This window comes from Bombyx mandarina, chromosome 28 (genome assembly GCF_030267445.1).
Source record: "Bombyx mandarina strain Sakado chromosome 28, ASM3026744v2".
NCBI classification, from domain to species: Eukaryota; Metazoa; Arthropoda; class Insecta; order Lepidoptera; family Bombycidae; genus Bombyx; species Bombyx mandarina.
In genome coordinates, this window is record NC_143233.1 from 1,430,054 (window position 1) to 1,456,498 (window position 26,445).

General features: G+C 39.3%; 2 protein-coding genes across 9 annotated transcripts in view; one reads left to right on the top strand and one right to left on the bottom strand.

Annotated features, from left to right (window-relative positions):
- nolo (ADAMTS-like no long nerve cord) overlaps positions 1 to 26,445 on the top strand; it is a 376,621-nt gene that overhangs the window by 181,504 nt on the left and 168,672 nt on the right. The window lies entirely within an intron of this gene.
- On the bottom strand, positions 246 to 7,367 carry LOC114240966 (uncharacterized). The gene is made up of 3 exons (XM_028171671.2): positions 7,239 to 7,367; positions 3,826 to 5,101; positions 246 to 427 (listed from the first exon to the last, which is right to left on the bottom strand). The coding sequence occupies exons 1-3, from the start codon at positions 7,318 to 7,320 to the stop codon at positions 328 to 330; spliced, it is 1,458 nt and encodes a 485-aa protein (XP_028027472.2). The 5' UTR covers positions 7,321 to 7,367; the 3' UTR covers positions 246 to 327.

Consider the following 26,445-nt stretch of genomic DNA (forward strand, 5'->3'; position numbering starts at 1 on the left):
ACTCTTTAACTATCTCGAATTATTTGCATAGTTGTCTAATTGCAAGAAAGAGATGGAAGAAGGTTTGTGACGTCATTATCAAAAACATGGCGGACCCTCTCTTATAGTTATGACATTTTGCAACTAGTTTTGGTACGCATCCCGTAGAATTTGCTTTTGCAAAATCTTCACGAAGTTCAAGATCGAGAGTCTATTGTTTGATAAGCTTCAGTGGTTTAAGGCTGTTTTTATTTAATTAATGTCAGTTGCAAATTAGATTCAACAAAAATACCTCATATCGAGGCAATAGCTAAAGATCTTCTTTGAATCATTTTCAAGAATTTAAATTTAATCATCAACGCTGTCTATTCTTTGAGGACAGCAGTCCGGATACTGTTGGTTTTGGTCACCCATCCTGAAGTATCCTGGCTGTATATCCGATCGACAGCTGGAACAAAATACATACATAAATGGATCACTCATTTTTGAAGCAGACTTCGCATAACATTTGCGATACCAACCATTATCCATATATTAATACTTGAAGCAAAAACTTTGTACCCCTTTTTACGAAAATTGCGCGGACGGAGGAGTATAAAATTTCCCACACTTATAGAGAATATAGAGAAGGAGTGCAGAATGTTATTTTTTTTTGTAAATTATCCATAAAAAATACATGAAATCAATAAAAAAGACATTACACACAATACCATGTATTTGATACATAGACGCATGCATACTATTTGCTTATTGTCTAACTTTTCTTATTGCTTATAGTCTGTGGTCAAATTGAGAATAGATTAAATATGACTTTTTGGCGGGAACGCGAAGAGTGAAGTTGTGTGATTTGTTTTATTTTGTCTATTTCGTGTTTCTTCAGGTTTAAATGTGTAATAACGGTGGTTTATTAACTGTTTAATATCTGTGAAAGTGCACAAATGTGGGAAAATGAAACAAAGCCGCTGGACGGAACTTCTCGGGTTCCTCCAAAAAGTCCACTGAAAAAATCTCAGTAAATTACCACCATTTTACTGCGATTATATTTCATTCCATATCATCTCATTTCATTTAATGTCATCACAGTTGATTAATGCCTCAAATTAATCATCTTCATTTCATTTCACTTCATATTATCATTTATCATAAAAATAAGAATATAAATTAAAATAAGACATGACTTAAAGGTTTTAGTTACCAGGTCATAAAATCCATAAAAAAAAATAGATTAAATATTGTTTATGTTTATTAATATTGGTCTAAAGTGTAGTCTTGGCGAAATCTGTGATTAGGAAAGCATAATAGTCTTTGACAATAGAATCATAATATTGTACAAACTTACAATTTCAATTAATTATAGTCGAATTTCGACTACCCGGGGACTTCTAGTTACACTTAATACGCTTTGAAAGACATTGAATTAAAAAGGCAAAGCTTTTCAAATAACTATATTCTAACTATCAAAGGAACGTAAGCACTCACGAAATCGACAAAAAAGTCAACCCAGCTTTTTGGAACAGCCCGTGAATGTTAAGTTAGTAAAACATTGATAAAATACCCGAAATTAAAAGGGTTGTGTGTCTAGACATGAAGACCGAATTCCAATGTTTTTTAATATAAATCCACGTTCATACAAAGCTTCTTATGCTTATAAACTTTAATATTACCATTAGAGATTCTTACCTTAGCTTCTGATACAAAAAATACGGACTCATTTCTGAAGATTATTTTATTTATTTTATTTTATTGCTTAGATGGGTGGACGAGCTACAGCCCACCCGGTGTTAAGTGGTTACTGGAGCCCATAGACATCTACAACGTAAATGCGTCACCCACCTTGAGATATAAGTTCTAAGGTCTCAGTATAGTTACAACGGCTGTCCCACCCTTCAAACCGAAACGCATTACTGCTTCACGGCAGAAATAGGCGGGGTGGTGGTACCTACCCGTGCGGACTCACAAGAGGTCCTACCACCAGTAACTTAACTTATTGAGACGTGGACTTTAAGTCTGAAGACGGCCGTAACGTTATGATGTCTATGGGCATCAGTGACCAACTAAGTGGTTGTAGACACAACTAAAACTAATTTTACAGTTTAATCTCACGTTTTTTACAGTCATTATTGTATATGCGCCATTACAAATACATAATAGCTTTGGTTACGTACCACTAAGGTGTTATTATTCGTCAATATTTGAATATTGTGCTAAAGATAATATTAATGAGTTCTATGTGAAATAAAATATAGCAGTTTAAGAATTATTTTTCAAATAGAGATTATGCCGTAAAAGTTTTCTTTTTATTGCCTTTGTAGGCAGACGAGCATACGGCCCACCTGATGGTAAATGGTTACCGTCGCTCATGGGTGTCAGCAGCACCAGGAGCAAAGCCAAGCTGCTGCCTACCATTGTATTAATATAGTTCACGATTGACTTCCACGGTGTAGGAATAACATCGTGTAATAAAAGTGAAACCCGCAAAATTATAATTTGCGTAATTACTGGTGGTAGGACCTGTTGTGAGTCCGCGCGGGTAGGTACCATCGCCCTGCCTATTTCTGCCGTGAAGCAGTAATGCGTTTCGGTTTCAAGGGTGGGGCAGCCGTTGTAACTATACTGAGACCTTAGAACTTATATCTCAAGGTGGGTAGCGCATTTACGTTGTAGATGTCTATGGGCTCCAGTAACCGCTTAACACCAGGTAAAAAAACTAGACTATTTAATGTAATAGTTGCAGACATGTCGTTTGTATCATTATTGCGTTATTGAAATGGTCATTGCCAGGGGCACAGAAAAGAATATGGCTATCCTACTCCAATATAGACTCTATACGATATCGTTTACAAAAAATATATATTAAGGCGGCCTATTTCCAAACTGTGACAAATGTTTGCAAGATACGTGATACTGAAAAAACGTTTCTCGAATCGTCTTGTGAACCTAGCTTTAGATTTATTTATCGTGTACGCCGTCAAAGCAAGTTTTTGAAGCAAAAAACAGTCTTCTTGTAATAAATAGTACAGAGAAAAATATTATCTATCGCAGAGATATCTTTTGATATCTAAAATAATAATAAAAAAATCGTAAAAAAAATATTAGAATTTGTGATTTGTCTGATGTTCTAAATGGAATATCCGTTGCTAAGAGCCCTAATGGCATTTTCGAGTATTTTCATATTTGTTATTGCCTATGTAGGCAGTGGCAAAAAACTGGAGCATACCATCCACCAGTAAGTGTTAACCATTGCTTATGGACATCAGCATAGCCAAGCTACTGCCTACTGCAAAATGATTACCTTTTTTATTGCATTTTTTGGGTGAAAGAGCCAACAGTTCACTGTGTATTAGGTGGGTACCAGAGATCTACGCTGAGCCATCAGAGGTCAAACTATTATTTAAATACTGTATCGTATTGAATGGCTGTCTTAATCATTCGCCCCGGAAGGGACAGTTGCTTTGTGGCAGAAGTAAGCTGGATGACGGTATCTATCTAAATGGGTTGGCAGTGGCCAACTAGGTTTACTGGTAGTAAGACGTCTTTTGAGTCCGCACGAGTAGGTACTACAACCCTGCCTATTTCTGCCGTGAAGCAGTAATGCGTTTCGGTTTGACGGGTGGGGCAGCCGTTGTACTGTAAAAACTGAGACCTTAGAACTCATATCTAAAGGCAGGTGGCCGCATTTACGTTGTAGGTGTCTATAGGCCCCAGTAACAACTTAACATCAGGTGGACCATGAGCTCGTCTATCCACATAAGTAATAAATAAAAAATAAACAGAAAAAAAAATAACTAGGAACATAACCTTTTTTTTTCTTATAAAAAATACTACTAATACTAATAAATCACTCACGTTACTGTTTCCAAATATACATCATACGCGAATTCATCACTGACGGATTTCAATTCAGCAGACCGTTTGGTTCTGGTGAATTCATCCAACTTAATCAATTTACCAACGCGCTCCAAGTTAACTTTTTTTCTTAGAGGAAACGGTTTGAGTAATTTGGACTTTTCGATATTGGCTCTGACTTCTTCCAGCACTTGATTGGACAGTGGATCCGTTTGCCATTCAGGAAGCTTTGTCTCCTTCACCTTAGCGAGCAAGCTATCCAATATATTGGCTTCTTCTTTCGAAACGCTATTGGTATCAGCATTACCGAGTCCTGAGCTTAAAGGGATTATGTTACTTGGTATTTGAGCTATGTACGCGTAAGGATAATTTCTATAATAATTCAAATAAGCCCAAGGGTTTCCATACATGGGACTGTACAGAGCAGTGTTATTATATTTCTGTATGTAAGGGAATGGATAAGGCACTGGAGCTTGGGGATTCTGATCAGTATGTTTTTTGAGTACTTTTTCTATTAACGAATGATCCATTTTATTGCAAGATGTTTGTGGATTTTCAGCGTTCGGCTTATGAACGTATGAGGAGCTTCGTTGGAAAGCCGACATCGGATAGTAATAAGGAAGTTTTCCGAAGTCACTGCTACTTAGGATTCCGCCGAAGTAGCCAGGGCTCCTGTTTGGCTTGTGAGTGGCTGGCTTGAAAAACGTTTCTTGTTTTTCCAAATCCACCGGTCCTCCTTTCTGAGGGCTAATGTGTAAGGGCTCGTACCAATACGAGCTTTGTTTTTCATTCGCAAACTTTTCGTCGTCATTGGCTGTGTTTAATGTTTCATCTAGAACACTGTCGGGGGTGGCTTTGTCCATTTCTTTATAAATATCTTGAGCTATTTTATATATTTCCACGATCGCATCCAAATCACTTTTCTTCACTGTATGAAGCATATCTGCTATGGACTTAATTTCAGTTTCAGTCAAGTACCTATCATTATTGAAATTCATTGCTTCTCTACCTTCTTGTTCATTAGCTTCTTTATGTGGTATACCCGGTAAACTACTGTCTATTTTTGTGTGTATTGTAACAGGGCTAGTTTCTAAATCAATGTGCTTTTCTTCTGATTGTAGGTTAGAAATGTTTATCTGCCTGATTGGTAAATATTCTGTTTCAATTTTATTTAATCTTCTAAGTTTGCACGAGTAATTTCCGCAGAAGGTTGTCGATTGCCATGTTGAGTTTACCGCGTGAAGTTTACCAGTATCAGGGTCTCTGCAGTATAGAGCTGAAAACAAAAAATGGATTAAATTTTGGTTCGCGATGGTGGGAATAGAATGTCACATTTATGATTTATTTCGTGTTGATTCAGTTCGTTTTTTTTATGATGTCGTTTTGAAAAATATGAAATTATAAAGTATTCCTTATTATAAAAACAATAATATTGAAATTTAACAAAGAATAATAGAACATAGTTATGGAAGCTGTACCTAATCCTAAAAATAAACTAATTGTAATTAAATAATTCTAATTAACCACGTTAAAGTTTAGGAATAAGAAGAGGTTTGTACACAGTAATTTAATGTTAGAATATTGGCAAGAAATGCACAAAGCTAGAAAAATGTTTCCAAATGTCGGCAACAAAGACACATATTCCGAATTGGGATCGTTTCTAGAGTGAGGCGGATATGAAAAATGTCACAAGCTCAACTCGCGAATGCTTACCACCAAATAGAAACGTATTCATCAAACAACAACAAACAATAGTGAGGCAATTATCGCATTGTTTTTAAAAATTCAGAGCATTGTTTAATGATCCAATTGTTTGGTTCAAACAATAATTTATTGGTTTTTGTCTTTGATTTTGGGTGTTATTGTTTGCTAATGAAGTTTTATGAGGCTATTATTGTTATATTCATTAGCTTGTTAGAATTCCATGCTTGATTGGCAGTTTGAAAATTACGATTAATTTAGTGCTGCTCTAAAATTATCTCTTAGAATGATCATAAATAGAGTTTTTACACTTGTTTTTGATGTTGAAATTCAATAGATATCTAACACTAGCGCTTAATTTCATAAGCTGGTTCATTCTTGTTAAAAAAATACGGTTTTTTGTTCTTAGCCTACAGCGCAGGTAGAAAAACATTTGGTGTCTTTCCCCACATACCTCTTCCTATCGCCGACCACGGTAAAGTGCCAAAAGATTTGGCTCTGTCAAATGACATCGCCAAGGTCATACCACCACGAAACACTGCTCTTCTTAGAGGACTCGAATGAGAAGGATCTTGTCTACGGCTAAGCAACCCTCTCTGAAGCCGTACTATTCCGCTTATTAGGGATAAAATATGACTTTTTTATTTTATCGATTAATTCGTCAAGTTGTTACGGAGTATTTGGGGAAGTCATACATTAGTTAAACATTAGAAATGACAGATATTTATCGTGATTTGTATTGCTAGTGCTAAGGACAGTGGCTGTTCTATGGAACTAATTCTGTCCTTGCGAGGAAGGGACATTTTGCATTGCGAAATTCCTAGTTAAGTATTATGCACACCAAACTCACATGGCATGAGTAGATAGAAATTTCGTACAGTTCTACACCACTATTGTCAATGTGCCTTGAAGTATACACAATGGTGTAAAGAATGGTGGTTAGCTAGTGCTCATAGATGTGACAAAGTTATGGCCACTGTCTACCTAGAGATAAAAAGTGGATGGGACTGTAGGCAGTGGCTTGGCCCTACTCCTGGCATTGCTGAAGTCCATGGGCGACGGTAATCACTTACGATCAGGTGGGCTGTATGCTCGTCTGCCTACAAGGCCAAAAAAAAAACATTGAAAGGCGGCTAACTTCTTCGAATTACTAGGCGTGAATGTTTCATGTCAAAATAAATGGAATGACGGTAATTATAGTCGTATGGACAACAGTAGATCCTGCCAAGTTGCCAACAGCAAAATCAGAGCTGAGGAACAAGATACATTTTCCATTCAGGATTATCATACGTCATTTCTGCACTGACACCCTTCTCTTGCATTCACCTTCCAAGCAGTCCACCCAAGTCTTTTTAGGACGCTCCTTCATTTATTGCTACTGTGTATCCAGTAGTGGCTATTCCTAGAGGTGACTAGGTTCCCCAATTTGTATAGCGTATAATAAAGAGCAGAAGCTTAATATCTGCCTTCATCCTGAAGTAACGGTTACTCCAATGCGGTTGAGACTTAGATCTTACCAATACGTGTCAAAAAAAAATATTGCCCTTGTAGGCAGACGAATATACGGCCCACTTGACGGTGAGTGGTTACCGTCGCCCATGGACTTCAGCAATGCCAGGGGCAGAGCCAATCCGCTGCGTACCAATACGCATTGGTAACTTATCTGAGGCTCATGTTTTCGCATTATGGATGTTATGAAAGAATTAACATACCTTTACCCGTGATGAAGCCACCCTCAACACATATGAAACACAAAATTAATTTAAATAAAACATAATATCTGTAGTACTCCATGCTGCGCGGTATCGTGTCGGCTTGTCCGTGTTGCGAATGAGGAATGTATGGACATATTCATACGTCGCTTATTGTTATGATTTTGAAGACTTGCATTTTCGTTAGGTGCATGTCAAATTTTTTTTATTTATATTTTTTTTGGCATATGTGTCTCCGCAAACTTACGTCCCACATGTTGTTAAGTGATTACCGGAGCCCATAGACATCAACAACCCTAAATAACGCCATCCAACTTGAGACATTGGTTCTAAGTCTTCGAAACGCATTACCGCTTCACGACAGAAATAGGCAGGATGGTGGTACCTACCTTTGTGGGCTCATAACACGTCCTACTATCAGTAAATACATATTGTTACTATGCACCGAAAGCTTTAAGCTTTATGATGTTAGATTTAAGCGTGTCGAAGAAACTTTCATAACTGCAATTTCTTCTCTGCTCAAAATATACAAAACATCTGATCTAAAAAAATCATTCCGATTGGTTAGAGTTAATTTAAATATCCGACTCTCTCAAGCCCACTCCAAAAGTTCAGAGAGCTTTAAAGAATCGGAGTGCCGCAAACGTGCAGAAAAAGTTTAGTCAAAAATTTGTACCATGAATATTTGCTTCAAAAATTTCACGTCATCGCAGATATTTCGCTCTAAAGATACGCTTTTACAAGTGCCAAAGCTTCCGAAATTTTACGAGCTTGTACTAAACTTTTGAATTCTGTTAAAGTAAAATTTTATTTTTCATTTGCTCGAGTAAATTTTTATTGGCAACTGAGGAGGATGGACATGCAGTTCGCCTGATGGATAGCGATCACCGAGGTTTATGGACATCAGCAACGCTAGGAGCAAAAAATGCTGCTTCTCATCTTGGTACACAACAAGGACTCATGTTTGTGACACCATGATTTTTTATTGCTTATCTGGGTGGACGAGCCACGGCCCACCTGATGTTATCGGTTCCGGAGCCCATAGACATCTATAGCGTAAATGCCACCACCCGCCTTGAGACATAAGTTCTAAAGTCTCACTTTTAACTACGGCTACTGCGCCCTTCAAACTGTAACGCATTACTGCTTCACGTCAGAAATAGGCAAGGTGGTGGTACCTACCCGTGCGGACGCAATCGCAAGACGTCCTACCACTATTAAAAAATATATAATAATATATATCTATGTAACGTAATTATTCTGTCTAGATGTTCGATTACCTTGAAATTTAACAGACGTATTAAAGACAACAATAAGTAATCCAATAATTTTTGCAAGGATAACTTGAAAATATTTTTTTAAGTTCGGTATTCTATTAAAGCATTCTCTTTTTAAATTACATACCTTTTTACCAACGTGAAATTACAGGTGCCCATAGAGTCTACAATGTGACAGTTTCTGTCTTAAAGATTATGAAGACATGAAACTTAAGGACCCAATGCCCCATACAGCTAAATCAGCCATCGGACCCAACAAAACGTGTATCTTCTTCTTTTTTTAAGAGATTTTATGACCTGGTAACTGAGACCTTTAAGTTATGTCTTATTTTAATTTACATTATTCATATTTTTATGAAAAATGATAATATGGAGTGAAATGAAATGAAGATGATTAATTTGAGACATTAATCAACTGGGATGAAATTAAATGAAATGAATTGAGATGATATGGGATGAAATATAATCTTAGTAAAATAGTGGTCATTTACTAAGATTTTTCAGTGGACTTTTCGGAGGATCCCGAGAAGTTACGTCCAGTGGCTTTGTTTTATTTTCCTACATTTGTGCACTTTCACAGATATTAAACAGTTAATAAACCTCCATTATTACACATTTAAACCCGAAGAAACACTAAATATACAAAATAAAACAAATCACACAACTTCACTCCTCGCGTTCCCGCCAAAAAGTCTGTATCTTCTTCTTAAAGCGTCGAACACAGATTACTTTCATTAATTTGACTTCAGCTCTAACACTAGAAGCAGGCTTAGGGACCCCAGTAACCGTACTCGTGGAACTCGACAAAGAGTTTGACGTGCAACCTAACCCATGAATCAGCGCGCTGAGTTTCTCACCGGATCTTCTCAGCGGGTGATTCCAATCCGGTAGTAATTTCATTCGCGAAGCAGCTACTCTTGAGTCGTTAGGTCTCCTTCGGAGGCGCTCGGGCAGCTGTTATCAAATCCCACCCCTCCTGGCTGAGCCTTTGCTCGCCCACCTGTTCTGGTGAAACTGGAAAGGCCTCCGTGCCACCAGTAATCCTTCAATCCTAAAAAAAAAGAAGTATAACTCTGTTTGCTCACACGTTCGTTTTTGCACCAATGAAAACCTACCGTATGAACACCCGGGTGATCGTACGTTAAAATAACGAATACAAGAAAACGTGCAGGACAATGCCGTGTGAACCCAACCTTAGATAGTCCACACAACTATGCATCCTTGGCACAATTACGTTTTGATTTGAATGTTTACTTTAGACTAGTAAGAAATAGGAAATAGCAGTGCGCGTGCAACTTGGAGCACATGAGAGAAGTGAAACTTCTTGTGTAGTATTGTGGTGAAGTGGAACTTCTTTTGAGGTTTATAGTATTGCGGTTTCTTAATTTTTCATCCTTAAATCAAATTTATCTTGTAATAGAGAATGTTGTGTATAAGAAAAACGACCTAGCTCGCTTTGACCTTACCCTCTCTACACGGTCGAGTGGTACGCGAGACGCTCTATCTATTTTCTCACTCTCGCTCGTCCTAAATTGTATCTTTTCCTCTATAGCCGTAACGAATCTGTCGCGACTTAAATTATACTCTCAACGCGCCTCAGAAATTTTCACTTTAAAATTGTGAAAGTTAATTTTTACGTCCGATATAGTTTCGGTAACTTCAATAAGGCATAAGATAAGTATGAATATCCTTTCAATAACTCAATTATTTAGTGTACCACGGGGCTCGCCCCCAGCGCCGGTAAGCTTTACAAAGCTCCAATTATCGAAAACCTCTCCGTAGCACGGCCAGCTGTACATTGCGGGGATCTTTTTGAATTTGTCCTTCGATGCCAAACTTCTAACAATAATAATAAGTGCGGACAAAGAGACTGAACGCTGGAGCCCAGAACTTTGGGCCTTTACACGCGAAACTTGTTCAATAACGATTTTGAACTAAGTATTTTCCGAGGAAAGTATAAACGTGAAAAAGATTACCGATTTATTTTATTTAAGGAGAAGAGGTTTTGGTGTTTTGATTTAAAATATATTATGTATAATACATATAAAAATTGGTTCTTTTGATATGTATTATGGATGTATGTGTTTAATATGTATTCGTATCTGACGATGTACCGGTATTCCAATACCGCAGGCGGGTACCAATTTTTCTAATGAAATACGTACTTAACAAATGTTCACGATTGACTTCCACGGTGAAAAAATAACATCGTGTAATATAAATCCTCTTGTTAGTCCGCGCTTGTAGGTATCAACACCCTGCCTATTTCTGCCGTGAAGCAGTAATACGTTTCGATTTTAAGGGTGGGGCAGCCGTTGTAACTATACTGAGACCTTAGAACTTATATCTCGAGGTGGGTAACACATTTACGTTGTAGATGTCTATGGGCTCCGGCGACCGCTTAATACCTGGTGAGCCGTGAGCTCATCCACCCACCGAAGCAATAAGAAATTGTAAGTCTTTAATAACTCTTTTGTTATTAAAGACTTATTGCGTCCTCTTATCGGTATACAAAATATAATTGAAAACAGCAATTTATCTCGAAGATCGCACGACTCATTCAGGTATATGGCAATATGCTAAAAACAATTAACGAATTCATGATATCGTAATAATATTAATAAATAAAACAACGTTATTGGGTTTGACAAGCGCTGTTCGTATTAGCGAACGTGTCATAATGCTGTCACAGCTATCGCGTTCAATCGGACACTTATTATTTCTTTTGTTTTCTAATCTGATTGTTGATTGACGATAATGATCGTCGACCTATATTGCTGTTTTTGATACTTTATGAATGTTTATTTGATTGATGATCATTTCCGCGGTCGTAGTGAGTTCTTGCTTGAACGTGCCCTAAACACGTCGTTACGGATCCTCCCGATCCATTAACGGTGCTTTTAGGTACATCAAGCACCGGTCACCGTCCCCGTCGAACCCGTCGCTTGCGACGAAGGGCTCGACGAGTAAATTAACCCATAAACACAGCTGTTTCTCGCCGAATCTTCTCAGTGGGTCGCGTTTCCAAACCGGTGGTAGATTCTGCGAAGCACGGCTCTTGCTAGAGTTTGTGTTAGCAATGTCGTCAAATTTGAGCCCTATGAGCTCACCTACTATGGTTACGCTGAAATAGCCTCTCAAAGCTATCAGCATAGGTAGGAAAAAAACAAGTATTTCTTAAACGTATGCCGCAGAATGGGCCGATATATCCATCATTTCTTGACACAGTCGGCGTATGGTGGGTAGTCGTGCAAAGAGCTTGCTCATCACGAAACGATCACAGTACCGAGACGTCTTCACGCTTCCTAAGTCAGGCAACGAATGTGCTTCGATTCATAGATAATACACATAAATTAGTTATAGATTAGCAACTCAAGAACTCAACAAAAATGTTTACGGGCGTCGGCCACTAGATGGCTTCGCTTCGATTAGTTTCTCATTGCTCCTGTAGATGGCAGTAATTTTGTAAATTTTTAGAAACCACAAATGGATAAAATTAAATCAAAATGTCTGTAACAAATATCCACTAGATGGCGCGCTTTCACTTCGTTTGTCGGGTCCAGATGCGACCTGTATTTTTTTTCCCTACCTATGCTGATAGCCTTGAGAGGCTGTTTCAGCTTCACCCTAATCTGTAGGTGAGCTCACGGGGCTCAAACCGGAGTGTTGCCAACACTGGCGCTAGCAAGAGCAGTGCTTCGCAGAATCTACCACCGGATCGGAAACGCGATCCACTGAGAAGAACGGTCGAGAAACTCAGTGGGCTATATCTATGGGTTAATTCACTCGTCGAGCCCTTCGTCGCAAGCGACGGGTTCGACGAGGACGGTGACCGGACGACCTGGATATTATGTAGTTCACTCACGCTGAAATTTATTCGGGAACCAATATAAAAACATCACTTAAATCTATTTATTAGCATAAAAACTCTACATAATTAATAAGATAGCAGAAAACATTATGTTTATTGTAAATAATTTCATAACCCAAAGAAAGTACAACGAAAGTCCTAAACACATCAAAACTTAAAGCTCCGGGTGAAATCCATTCAAAAACTTATTAAGCGCTTAAGACCTTTCTCCCGGTACGCATCGCAACAATCCATAAAGGGCCCGGTACAAATTATGCCTTTACAAGAACAGCGTGGGGTAACGCGTGATTTAAAGGTCATGCGCATTTCAAAGCTATTAAATTTGATCTGAATTTCTGGTGTTAGGACCTCTTGTGAGTCCGCACGGGTAGGTACTACCACCCCGCCTATTTCTGCCGTGAAGCAGTAATGCGTTTCGGTTTGAAGGGTGGGGTAGCCGTTGTAACTATACCTGAGACCTTAGAACTTATATCTCAAGGTGGGTGGTGCATTTACGTTGTAGATGTCTATGGGCTCCAGCAACCACTTAACACCACGTGGGCTGGGAGCTCGTGTACCCATCGAAGCAATAAAAAAAAGAATGAACTACAGGTAACTCTCCTATAGGATGGTAGATACGTTCCTACAAAGCCCCGTGTTGTGTGAAATCGTGTTATCGACTAGAAGCCAGAACAAAAAGGAGATCATGTTTTTAAACAAACAACAGACGAGAGGTTATGTTGTTCATAGTCCTCCTTTTAGCGTCGTTTATCTCATTACTGAGGGTCGTGACTCCCCCGCTGCACCAGTTTCTCCCGTACGATTTCCCTCCATCTGCTGCGATCCTTAGCTTCATGAAGGGCATTGTGGAATTTGATGTTCAGAGAAGATCGTATTTGGTCCGACCATCTCGTGGGACTGCGTCCTCTGGGACGTTTGCCATCTATATTTCCTGTCACCATCAGCTGTTCTAGACCACCCTCTTTAAGAGCAATATGTTGTTCATAGTGCATAATGTAATTTTCTAAATAGTTTTAAATATAAATCTCGTTATCGTGTTGTAGAAGTAGCGCGTTATAAAAGAGTTTGGAGGAGTTTTTCTTTTCGTGTTCGATTGGAATCGTGTTGTAAAATAGCGTGTTATAGCAAGGTCTCCCTGTAATTGTAAAGTGACAATTCACGCCTGTGTCTTTCGTAAATTATAGAAGGTTTACGGGTTGTACACGGGACGACTGCCACCCATTATTTGGGTGAAAGCCTATTTAGTTTAAGCGAATTTTTTGCATCTTTACAGGACAGCCATTAAAAGGTTAAAATTCGAAAAAAAAAACAATAAAAAACTTCTTCAGTTATCTCAATGGAGTAAACTTTATTGAAGTTCAATTAAATACATCGACCTGTTGATGCTAATACCAAATAAAATGCACCTTTAATTACAAAGATAAATCGCCCCTCAATTTCAGCCCACCTGGTGTTAAGTGGTTACCGGAGCTCATAGACATCTACAACGTAAATGCGCCACCCATCTTGAGATATAAGTTCTAAGGTCTCAAGTATAGTTACAACGGCTGCCCCACCCTTCAAACCGAAACGCATTACTGCTTCACGGCAGAAATAGGCAGGGTGGTGGTACCTACCCGCGCCGACTCACAAGCAGTAATTACGCAAATTATAAATTTGCGGGTTTGATTTTTATTACACAACTAGCTGATCCGGCAGACTTCGTAGTGCCTCAATCGATAAATAAAATACCTCAGCTTTTGTATAAAATAAACATAAGGAATCCGTCTAAACGGGGACACATCAAAGGAAAAACAAAATTGTTATTTTAATTGAATTCCGAGCATTTTCATATTTATCTACCTTTTAAACATTTTCTGGACTTCTACAAATAATTCAAGACCAAAATTAGCCAAATCGGTCCAGTAACCGCTTAACACCAGGTGGGCTGTGAGCTCGTCTGCCCATCTAAGCAATAAAAAAATTTCCTCGAAAATTTAAAATTTAACACATCCAAGAAACTGTACGACAGCTTACTCGTCATACCTACAAACAGATTAGAAATATTAACAATAAAAAATTTACCAATTGGGAAAATAATTAATGTTTCCTAAGTCTGGTTCGACCCTAACGCGTTAAAAACTCAGCGGGCGCTCGCACCCTTATGTGTCGAAAAAAGTAATCACACTCATGATTGAAAGTTAAATTGCCTGTAATTGCGTTTATAATCCTTTATCTTATCTTACGTATTATATTTTGTAATTATTTATGAGCTTTAACGAGATGGAGAGCGCGTCGATTTGGGTTTTGACGAAAACCCGCGATTAAGCCATGATAATGTTGAAAAAAAAAACCTTGATTAAATTTGTAATCATGTTTAATTTTTTTTGCGTGATCGAGTGAAGCTTGCTGTTCTTTTTTTTTTAAATTGCTGAGATGGATGGACGTGCTCACAGCCCACCTGGTGTTAAGTGGTTACTGGAGCCCATAGACATCTACAACGTTAATGCATAGTTACAACCGCTGCCCCACCCTTCAAACCGAAACGCATTAGTGCTTCACGGCAGAAATAGGCGGGGTGATGGTACCCACCCGTGCGGACTCACAATACGTCCTACCACCAGCAATTACGCAAATTATGATTTTGCGGGTTTCATTTTTATTACACGATGTTATTCCTTCACCGTGGAAGTCGATCAAGAACATTTGTTAAGTACGTATTTCATTAGAATAATTGGTACCCGCCTGCGATATTCGAACACCGGTGCATCGCTCAACACGAATGCACCGGACGTCTTATCCTTTAGGCCACGACGACTTCAAAACAACAAAAAAACGTCAGTAGTCAAACTTCTCATACGTGTAGGTAGTAAGCTGTAGTGCGAGCATACACAGGTAAGTATCATATGCCTGCCTATTTCTGCCACGAATCAGTCATGTGTTTCGTTCTTGACAGTGAAACATATGTCTGTCTTATGATAAAGTTTATTTTTTTATTACTAAGATGAGTGGATGAGCTCATAGCCCATCTGGTGTTAAGTGGTTACTGGAGCCCATAGACATCCACGACGTAAATGCGCCACCCACCTTGAGATATAAGTTCTAAGGTCTCAGTATAGTTATAACGGCTACCCCACTCTTCAAACCGAAACGCTTTACTGCTTCACGGCAGAAATAGGTAGGGTGGTGGTACCTACCCGTGCGGACTCACAAGAGGTCCTACCACCAGTAAATCATCATCAACATCTGTCTGTCTTATGATAAAGTTAAGGTGTGACCTAAACCAAAAAGCAGGTAGCAACATACAAGATATCTATGGACTCCAGTAACCACATAACAACAGATGGTGAGCTGCTTAACAACTAAATTGCAAAGGTAGTCGTTTTGCAAACTTTGACGTCACGACATTAGAACACCTTACCAATTTTACCATTGCTCATTTTGTGTTAAGTAATCACCAGAGTCGATAGATTCTACAATTTCCCACATTAATTAATACGTTAGGTTGAAGCCTCAGTTTTATTGTTATATCTTTAGACTAGCTTTTGCCCGCGACTTCGTCCGCGTGGAATAGTTCACAAATAATGCTTTATTTTAGAACAAATTTGGTTAGCATAAAAAACGTTATAGTGAGCCAACCTTAACATATAGACATATGCTGTCGCGGACTTTTTTTTTGATAATTTAAAGGGGAACAATTCTGTCATACATTATTTTAGCGAAACTTTAATCGTGTCTGCAGCGCACGCAGCGGAAGCTCACAAAAAGTAAAAGTAACCCCGATTTTGAAATATTCTTTATTGGTGCTCCGCTTGTATTGGTTTTAGTGAGATTTTATATAGCCTATAGCCTTCCTCGATAAATGGGCTATCTAACACTCAAAGAATTCTATCAAATCGGACCAGTAGTTCCTGAGATTAGCGCGTTCAAACAAACAAACTCTTCAGCTTTATAATATTACTATACAGTACATACTGTACATTGTATATTTACAAATTACTAGCCGTACTCGCCCGCTTCGCTGGGCATTGAAAATGAACATTATTATTTATTGTCATTATCATTAGGAAGTCCAACACTCATATAAATATCCTATCCATTAAGTACATGTATTTTCTACATGGATACCAAGTTTCAAGTCAATCGGATGCTACATTCAGTAGTTATAACGGAACATCTGTAAAAACCACTGTAGATTTATATATTAGTATAGATTAAGTATAGATAAGTATAGATTAACTTGCGGCCCAAATAAGCCGGATAGCAGTGACATCTCTAGCTTCGATTAATCTAAAGGTATCAAAAGGCGAGCGAGATTCCGAAAGTGCCTTTCAGCTTAGACTATCACGAAGCAGCCGGTTGTTGTCGAATTTGAAATTTCAGATCGTATCGCGTCCGATCCGGATATTGCGAATATTCGCCACTCGCGCTCTAGCCTTCGATAACGTCTTTTGCATTTAGGGCAACAGTCAGTTTCGGATTAGTTCGACACTTTTTGTTGTTGCTTAGATGAGTGGACGAGCTTACAGCCCACCTGGTGTTAAGTGGTTACTGGAGCCCATAGACACCCACAACGTAAATGCGCCACCCACCTTTAAACCGAAACGCGTTACTGTTTCACGGCAGAAAAAGGCACGGTGGTGGTACCCACCCGCGCGGACTCACAATAAGTCCTACCACCAGTAATTACGCATATTATAATTTTGCGGGTTTCATTTTTACTACACGATATTATTCCTTCACCGTGGAAGTCGATCGTGAACATTTGTTGAGTACGTATTTCATTAGAAAAATTGGTACCCGCCTGAGATTCGAACACCGGTGCATCGCTCAACACGAATGCACCGGACGTCTTAACTGTTAGGCCACGACGACTTTAAGGGCTTTAGTTATAGTTGCACCGCTTCGCCGATCCGCATTGGAATTAACTCTTTATATCATTTTTACTGTCGCGCCGCTTGGCTTAGCTTAGCTAGCTGGTAAGCTAAGTCAAACCTAACAATTCAGTTGACTTCGTTCACTCTGCAATGAACTCGAGCTTGGCTCTGATCCTGGCATTATTGAGGTTCGTAAATAACCAGATTATTGAAGTATGTTTCAAATGGAACAATAACTTTTCTTGATGACACACAAGCTTATGACCAATTTCGTAATCAGTGATTTTTTTTTATTGCCCTTGTAGGCAAACGAACATGCGGCCCACCTGATGGTGAGTGGTTACCGTCGCCCATGGACTTCAGCAATACCAAGGGCAGAGTCAAGCCGCTGCCTACCGCTTAATACTCTCCACAAGCCTCGTTTGAAGAAGGGCATGTCATAGCGCTCGGGAAACATCGTGGATGGGAGCTCATTCCATAGCCGGATGGTACGTGGCAAAAAAGATCTCTGGAAACGCACTGTGGATGACCGCAGTGGCTCCAGGTAGTATGGATGAACTCTACTCCGGTGGCGGGTGGTGCGATGGTAAAAACGAGATGCCGGTATCATCTCGAACGATTCCTCAGAGCACTCCCCTTAGAGGCCTTAGAGGTCAGAACGTTGAGACCACAGTCCTTGAGACGTGAGGTCGAAGTCTCAATTGTATTGCATAACAAGCGTCCCGTCCAACAACTGTTCCACCCTTCAAGTCAAGATGCTTGATCATTTCACGGCGGAATTACCGTACAGACTTTCTATGTAGTCACATTATCACAGGCAATAGTACACCGGACGACTTACCTATCGGGTCAAGGACGCTTTTAATACACCGAAGACCCAATAAATGAAAATAAAATAATATATAGTCTTGCCCTCAAAGTTCCTAAAAGACAAAGAACTTGTTGTCACGACATGCGTTCATGTGCAATCTAAAAGTCGATGTTCGATATTTATTTTCGCTGTTCAAATATGGCGGCTTCACGGCACAGTGTCTAATAGTGACGGATTTATTGCGTGTGCAATTTATTTTGCCGTAAATTCCTAGGTTTTGTTATAAGCTCTTACATCTGTAAGCATTTGGATTATTGCCATGTAATATGCCTTTAATATGTAATAGCGTGTTACCCTTTGCCTAGTCTGTGTGTCGTGTATAATCTGTACTAAGCTATTTAATCTGTAATTCAATTTAAGCTAACTAATCTGTAATTTTAACATAATCTGTATCTAACTACTCTCTCTGTCACTAACAAATTTTACGAGGGACATATCGCGCTTTTCTTCACTTCATCATTTAACTAAAATAAATAAAAAGTAAACATCTCTAAACAAATTATTGTGCAAATGCCCCGTCTCAACAAACAAAGTCTCGTAAGCAATAAAACAGAATTTCATTGTATCATCAGATACCCAATACTAGTTTGTTATAAGTACGAGGAAACTGTTTTGTGATCGTCCATTGATTTATATGAAGCTGGTGGTTTTTTATTAATATTCGTAGAGCGTCTTGTACGTCCGCGCGGTACCACCGTCCTGTCTATTTTTGCGGAGAAGCAGTAATGCGTTCCGGCTCGAAGATACAGCAGGGCGGCCATTGCAATATAATAGTGAGCCTTAAAGGATCAATTTGTCATTTACGTTGTTGATGTCTACTGGCTCCGGTAACTACTTTCTTTTCTTCTTTATTGCTTTTGTAGGTGAATGAACTCACGGACCACCTGGTGTTGAGTGGTTACCGGAGCCCATAGACATCTACAACGTAAATGGCGCCACCCACCTTGAGAGATGAGTGGTAAGGTCCCACTTTTAACATTACAACGTCTGCTCCGCCCTTCAAACCGGACCTACTTCACAGCAGAAATAGACAGGGTGATGGTACCTACCCGTGTACTTAATATGAGCTTGTTCTCTCGTCTAAGCAATTAAAAAAAATTTACGCTGACTAACATATATGTCCATGCCAGCCATAATGAAGATGCCAATTTATAACTAATTTTTCTTAAACTGTGAGACTAGATCAAATTGAAAGGCATGACTTTATTATTACCAGTAGAGGCGAACCTATGCAGGCCTCAAATACGCTGATCTATCATGGCACTAAGCATTTAAGGTTTGCTAATATGTGCCTTGACAAATTGGCTGTGGTGGGCAAGGTAGAAGGCAAAGACCCGCCGGCCGGCCGTCAAACTGTTGGTCGGATCAGGTAACGGCGCTCACGCACTAATGAATCTACTACCGGATCGCAATCGCGACCCGCTGAGAAGATCCGGTGAGAAATTCAGCGGGCTGATGCTTAGGTTAGGTTGCACGTGGAACTCTTTGCCGAGTACGACGAGTACGGTTACCGGAGTCCCTAAGCCTAGTGCTCCTAGTGTCAGAGCTAAAGGTGTCTAATGCAGGGGTTATTGAATCTGATGGATCCGTAAGGACGTGTCTAGGGCGTCGACGGTGACTGGCTCCTGCGTGATCAGGATTCAGGGAGTAGTCAGCGGCGGCGACGATAAGGCGATTACCATATGATGACGCATAGTCTTATCGAAGTATCGTTCCGACGCTGACACCTGACCAACTACCATCAGCTTCTCTAAGTTATCGGGGTTTCTTCATGTATATAAATGAAGAGTCTTAAAAAAATCTCACCGATTTATTTGTGATACACAGTGATTTTAGGTGGAACGAACCTCCAGTGTTCGTGCCTCAGTGCTTAATGCACTTCACACACGCGATATGAACATTCCGCTACGGAATATACGTTGAGCTTTTTTGTGCTTTTGTTGGATGCGAGCTTTGTTTCCGAAACGACACTACATAATAATCGGTCGATCGGAAAAGCTTTGGGATATTTTTCCTTCGAGAAAATTTGTTGAAAATTTGCAATTTTGTTTGCTCAATTTTAATTATGACGTGGGCGGTCCTGCTTTCGATTCTCAAGATGCGCCATTCCATCCACTTGGTTGTACAAAATAAGCGTTCACTTTAATTCTGAAGCCTTTAAAATACTTGTCAATTTAAAATAAACTGTATCACAATGTCAAACAGTTTAAAATTGTATACATAAATCGGTTCTATATTTTTTTAGATAAAAACTTGACGCCTCAGCCTTCACCCAATGCAATTTATTAAAAAAAAAAAGGTCGAGCCGTGTATCGGAAACACATAAGAGACAATAAGAAACTTGGTAAAGACTATAAAATTTTGAAGTTGTCGTGGCCTAACGGATAAGACGTCCGGTGCATTCGTGTTGAGCGATGCAACGGTGTTCGAATCTCAGGCGGGTACCAATTTTTCTAATGAAATATGTACTCAACAAATGCTCACGATTGACTTCCACGATGAAGGAATAACATCGTGTAATAAAAATGAAACCCGCAAAATTATAATTTGCGTAATTACTGGTGGTAGTACCTCTTGTGAGTCCGCGCGGGTGGGTACCACCACCCTGCCTATTTCTGCCGTGAAGCAGACATGCGTTTCGGTTTGAAGGGCGGGGCAGCCGTTGGAACTATACTTGAGACCTTACAACTTATATCTCAAGGTGGGTGGCGCATTTACGTTCTGGATATCTATGGGTTCCAGTAACCACTTAACACCAGGTGGGCTGTGAGCTCGTTCACCCATCTAAGCAATAAAAAAAAAAAAACACTGTCCATCAATTGCGGCGACTTATATACAGATGTGCCTTCCAAGATTAATAAACATGAAGGGAACTACATATTTTTGGTAATGGTAAACCAGAAATTCCGTAAAAAACCTAACGTAATGTAATATAAACTTAATTAGCTGGCATTCCCTCGAACACTGTCGACTTTATAACGAGTGTATAACAACCCTTTGTTATTTAATTAATCAACAATTCGACGTGTTGAAAAATCATCAATAACGTTAAATGATGAATGAGTTTGTACGCGCTTGGCCCAAGTCACGAGGTAAACGCGTTTTTATTGTTACGCCTTAAGGATAAGGTTAAGGTACTTTTAATACATTGATTTTTCACCGGATCTTCTGAGTGGGTCGCGATTCCGATCCGGTGGTAGATTCTGGAAGCACTGCTCTTGCTGTTGTGTGTGTGTGTTTTTTGTCTACATTTTTTTATTACCCTGGTAGGCTGACGAGCATACCGTCCATCTGATGGTGGATGGTTATTGGCGCCCATGGACGTCAGCAACGCCAGGGGCAGAGGTAAGTCGCGCCTATGGTTAGTCTTTCAATAGCCTTGAGCGACTATTGTGGTTTGTCAGGGCTCAGTCTGACTGCTAACACTAGCCCTAGCAGGAGTGGCTTCACTGATTCCAGCACCGATTTGGAATTACGAACCACAGGAAGATGCGGCGGAAAATGCGATAACATTTTCCTATTCTATGTTTTTACGCGTCACTCCTACGATTGCAATAAAACTGTACACAATTATTTTTGGTGCTGCTTCGAAATTTCCGCACATACTACCATAAAGTTGTAACTCGAATTTATTTCAACAAATTAGTGCATTTTATTTATCTGGGCCATGATAGCCCTCATATAATGTGTTTGTTAATTAACAGAATAAACTTCAGTGCCAGAAAGTAAAGCATGAAAGAGGAGTGCATGCGGCAGAGATGCGAAGGTTGAGATGGATGTGTGGAGTGACAAGAATGGACAAGATAAAGATTGAGTATATCAGAGGAAGTGTGAAAGTAGCCCAGGTGATTGACAAATCAAAGAGCGGACGTGAGCGTGGTATGGACATGTTGTATTGGAGTGTTGTAGGTGAAATAAAAGAGAACTGTTCAAGTCGTCAATTCGTGTAATTCTGTCATAATTTAGTGTGTGCAGTTACAAATATAAGGTTACGCGAGCTGCACACTACAATGTGATGTGTAGAGAGAAATTCCATGTGACTAGGAGATGTATGGAAATGGTAGTGCAAGGTAGAGGGCGAAGAGGTCGACCGAAGAAGAAATATATGGAGTGTGTGAATGACGATATGAGAGAGAGAAGAGTGAGTGTTGAGATGACGTCTTATAGAAGAGAATGAAATAGAAAAATTCGCTATGCATATCCCATCTGGGATAAAGTGGAGACAAACTGAAAAAAATTCAGTACCCGCTTTTGACTCGTGAATTAAAACTTTTTTTTTTTGTGAAAAGAAAACTAGTTAAATATTAACGGCCCGTTAACTCCAATTGATCGACTTAACTATGTCATCTGATAACCGTATGTGTGGTGTCCTCTTAATCAGTTAAGTACAGCAGTACATTGACATTGTTAATAATACATTGTTAACTTTATCAGAACCACAGCTAACAATTTTGTGATGGCGTAGTAACTAAAACTTTAGAAGTCATCGTGGCCTAAAGGATAAGACCTTCGGAGTACTCGTAGCGATGCGACTGTGCCAGTGTTCTAATCCCGCAGGCGGGTAACAATTTTTCTAATGAAATACGGGTTTAAGTAAATGTAATTGTGACATCTAGGTCATGTCTTAAGGTGGTTGGCGTGATTCTCGTTTTGATGTGCTCAAGGAAGCACTTAATACCAGGCGAGACGTCAGCTCATACGCCCGTCAAAGCAAAAAAAAAATATTATTTTTTTATTGCTTATGTGGATGGACGAGCTCACAGCCCACCTGGTGTTAAGTGGTTACTGGAGCCCATAGACATCTACAACGTAAATGCGCCAACCACCTTGAGATATAAGTTCTAAGATCTCAGTATAGTTACAACGGCTGGCCTACCCTTCAGACCGAAACGCATTACTGCTTCACGGCAGAAATAGGTAAGGCGGTGGTACCTACCTACCACCAATAAAAAATATATATGGTAAAAGTACTAACTAAAGACGTATAGGTGACAAATTCACATTATATAATATTAAGTTTTTCAGTCATCAATTTACCTAATTTTTCCCATAACTATTCGAATTAATTAAAAAATTTTTTAACAAAAAATATTGTACTATCTATAGTCTCCACGTTGAAAAAAACCTTTTGGTGTTGTTGTTGTTTTTTTTTTAATTTTTCCTCCCGCTGTGAAAAGGACAATTCTACTAAATCACAATAAGTATGTAAATTGGTCATCTATTTTAATTAGGCCCTTGAATTGTTGCTACAATGTGATGTATACGTTCACAGTACTACGAATGTTTAGATTTGACATTGTATTTTTACTTTCACATTTTAAAGACACAATTATATAGGTTTTTTTTGTTATTATCCTTGTAGGCAGACGAGCATACGGCCTACCTGATGGTGAGTGGTTACCGTCGCCCATGGACTACAGCAATGCCAGGGGCAGACCCAAGCCGCTGCCTACCACTGAGTACTCTCGCAAGCCTCGTTTGGAGAATGACAAGTCATAGCCCTCGAGAAACACCATGGAGGGGAGCTCATTCCAAAGCCGAATCCTATTGATTTATATAGATATATTGATTTTAATCTAAACGCTGTCAGTTCCGGTGGTTAATTTCAATGAGAGTAATCAGACTGATCGTAAACGAAGCAAGCTAACGGTAGGCAGCGGCTTAGCTCTGCCCCTGGCATTGCTGAAGTCCACGGGCGACGGTAACCACTCACCATCAGGTGGACCGTATGCTCGTCTGCCTACAAAGGCAATAAAAATATTTAAAAATAATAATAATACGGGAATCCTGCTATTCACGGAGTACCGTGAGCAACGAAAGCAAACTCTGTTTGAATACTGCTAAAAAAACCCACTATCATTGGGGGTTCCAACGATAAATAAGAAATTTACGAGTACCCGCGTATCATAAAAGAAAATGAAACCGCATTACAGAAATTTATGTCTTACGGAGTGCACAGCGCTAAATAAATCCTCTGTCGCGAAACGTTTCGGAGAAAATCGGCTTCGAGCTCCGAAAATTCGCTGACCATTCTTGTTTTCATACGACACCTAAGCTAAAGACGCTTCTGAATAGCACCAATTTTGGTTGGAGAATTGATGAATTGAACTGAAGTCTTAAAACATTTTTTTATTACTGTTGTAAATGATGCGACAAAAAAACCAGCAGCGTAACGACAAGTTCTTTTATTTGTGCGAGAAAGCAGAAAGCGGGGAGAAATGGCTGGCAAGGCTTGTTTTATTATAATATTCAAACGTCCTACCACCTATCTGTCTATATATATAAAAATGAATTGCTGTTCGTTAGTCTCGCTAAAACTCGATAACAGCTGGACCGATTTGGCTGATTTTGGTCTTGAATTATTTGTGGAAGTCCAGAAAAGGTTTAAAAGGTAGATAAATATGAAAATGCTCGGAATTAAATAAAAATAACAATTGTCCTTGATGTCGGAGGGATTCCTTTCGTTTGTTTTAAGTTTGTTTGATACAAAACTTAGGGTATTTTATTTATCGATTGTGGCACGAAAAAGTCTGCCGGGTCAGCTAGTCTTAAATAAATAAGCACAAACAACTTTTAAAGTATACGAAAGATAAATAATTGTGCCCGCTCTATCCGCAATTTCTAAATAGGTCTGTGGGCACTCGTTACCCTTCCGATTTAATTGGTAGATTCTTCGTCTGATATTGATCCTCTCTCGCCTCCGTTCCTGTAATTGTATTCGAACGTACAATATATAATGATAACCTTCTTTTTGTTCGGGTATTAATTTGTTTTTATTTTTTAACTAGGTTTTTAGGTAAGGTAAAATAATGGTATAAATAAAGTCGCCTAATCTACCATCTCCGAAACTATCATTTTGTTTTGTTAGCATGATTAGAATGACAAGTTTCCTGACATCAATTTAAGTTATGGTAATATTAATACTGCAATGTAAGTACGCATGAAATAGCACTCGGCGAGTAAATAAGCCCACAGACACAGCCCCCTGAGTTTCATAGTGCGAAGCACTGCTCTTGCTAGGGTTAGTGTTAGCAACGTCGTCAGGTTTGAGCCCCGTGAGCTCACCTACTTGTTATGTTTACGCTGAAATGGTCTCTCAAGACCATCAGCTTAGGTTTTTTTTATTGCCCTTGTAGGCAGACGAGCACACGGCCCACCTGATGTTCCCATCTGAAAATCTCATACGTGTTATTATATAAACATATACACATATATATTTCTTCAGATTTTCTTCTTGTTTTCAAGGTGGGTGGCGCATTTACGTCGTAGATGCATATACCCATAACTAGTAACCACTTAACACCAGACGGGCTGTGAGCTCGTCCACCTATCTAAGCAATAAAAAAATATGCAACTGAGATTTATACTTGCGTCCTAAGTGCCATATCTCGCCTACTCAGCAATAAAGTGTATTTGTAAATAGGACTATTAATAAAGAACCATGAATCAGCACAACATTATCTGGCCTCAAGAAATGAGCACACATTTAAAATAAGTCGTCCGGAGCTTTCGAAAGCTACGTACAATGGCGGAGTGACGTCGGCACCGGATGTGGGCCGTCGTTCGCTACTTCCGGCTTCCTGTGAGCTTCGAGCGAAATGTGTTCAGATGTGTTCACAGTAATATTGATTTCGTTTTAGACTTAGTGACCATGGTTTATTGGTTAGGCTTTCGATGATGCTTTCATTATTAGAAGCTGATAACTTTAAAGTCGTAGTGGCCTAAAGGATAAGACGGTGCATTCGTATCTAGCGATGCAACGGTGTTTGAATTTAGGCGGGTATTAATTTTTCTAATGAAATACGTACTTATCAAATGTTCACGATTGACTTCCACGGTGAAGGAATAGCATCGTATAATAAAAATCCGAAAAATTATAATTTCCGTAATTACTGGTGGTAGAACCTCTTGTGAGTCCTATCGTGTAGGTACCACTGCCCTGTCTATTTCTGTCGTGAAGCAGTAATGCGTTTCGGTTTGAAGGGCGGGGCAGCCGTTGTAACTATACTAAGACTTAGGACCCATATCTCAAGGTGGGTGGCGGATTTACGTTGCAGATGTCTATGTGCTACAGTAACCACTTAACACCAGGTAGGCTGTAAGCTCGTCTATCCACCCATTCAATAAAAATAAAAAAATTAAGAAAAGAGAATGAAAAACATTGTTTATACATAGGTGGGTATCTAAGCAATAAAAAAACATGAGATGACACTGCCCACTTGAAATGGATACTGGAACATATAAACATAATACAAATTGCTGGGTCACGTTGGATACGGACCGCACTGGACATCAATTGGAGAGGCTATATTCAACAGTGGACAGGATGAGC

Coding starts and splice junctions, on each gene's coding strand:
- LOC114240966 (XM_028171671.2), bottom strand. CDS start 7,320: ATGGAGTACTACAGATATTATGTTTTATTTAAATTAATTTTGTGTTTC. Junction 5,102..7,238: donor TGGCTTCATCACGGGTAAAG/GTATGTTAATTC, acceptor TTTTGTTTTCAG/CTCTATACTGCAGAGACCCT. Junction 428..3,825: donor GTATATTTGGAAACAGTAAC/GTGAGTGATTTA, acceptor ATTTTGTTCCAG/CTGTCGATCGGATATACAGC.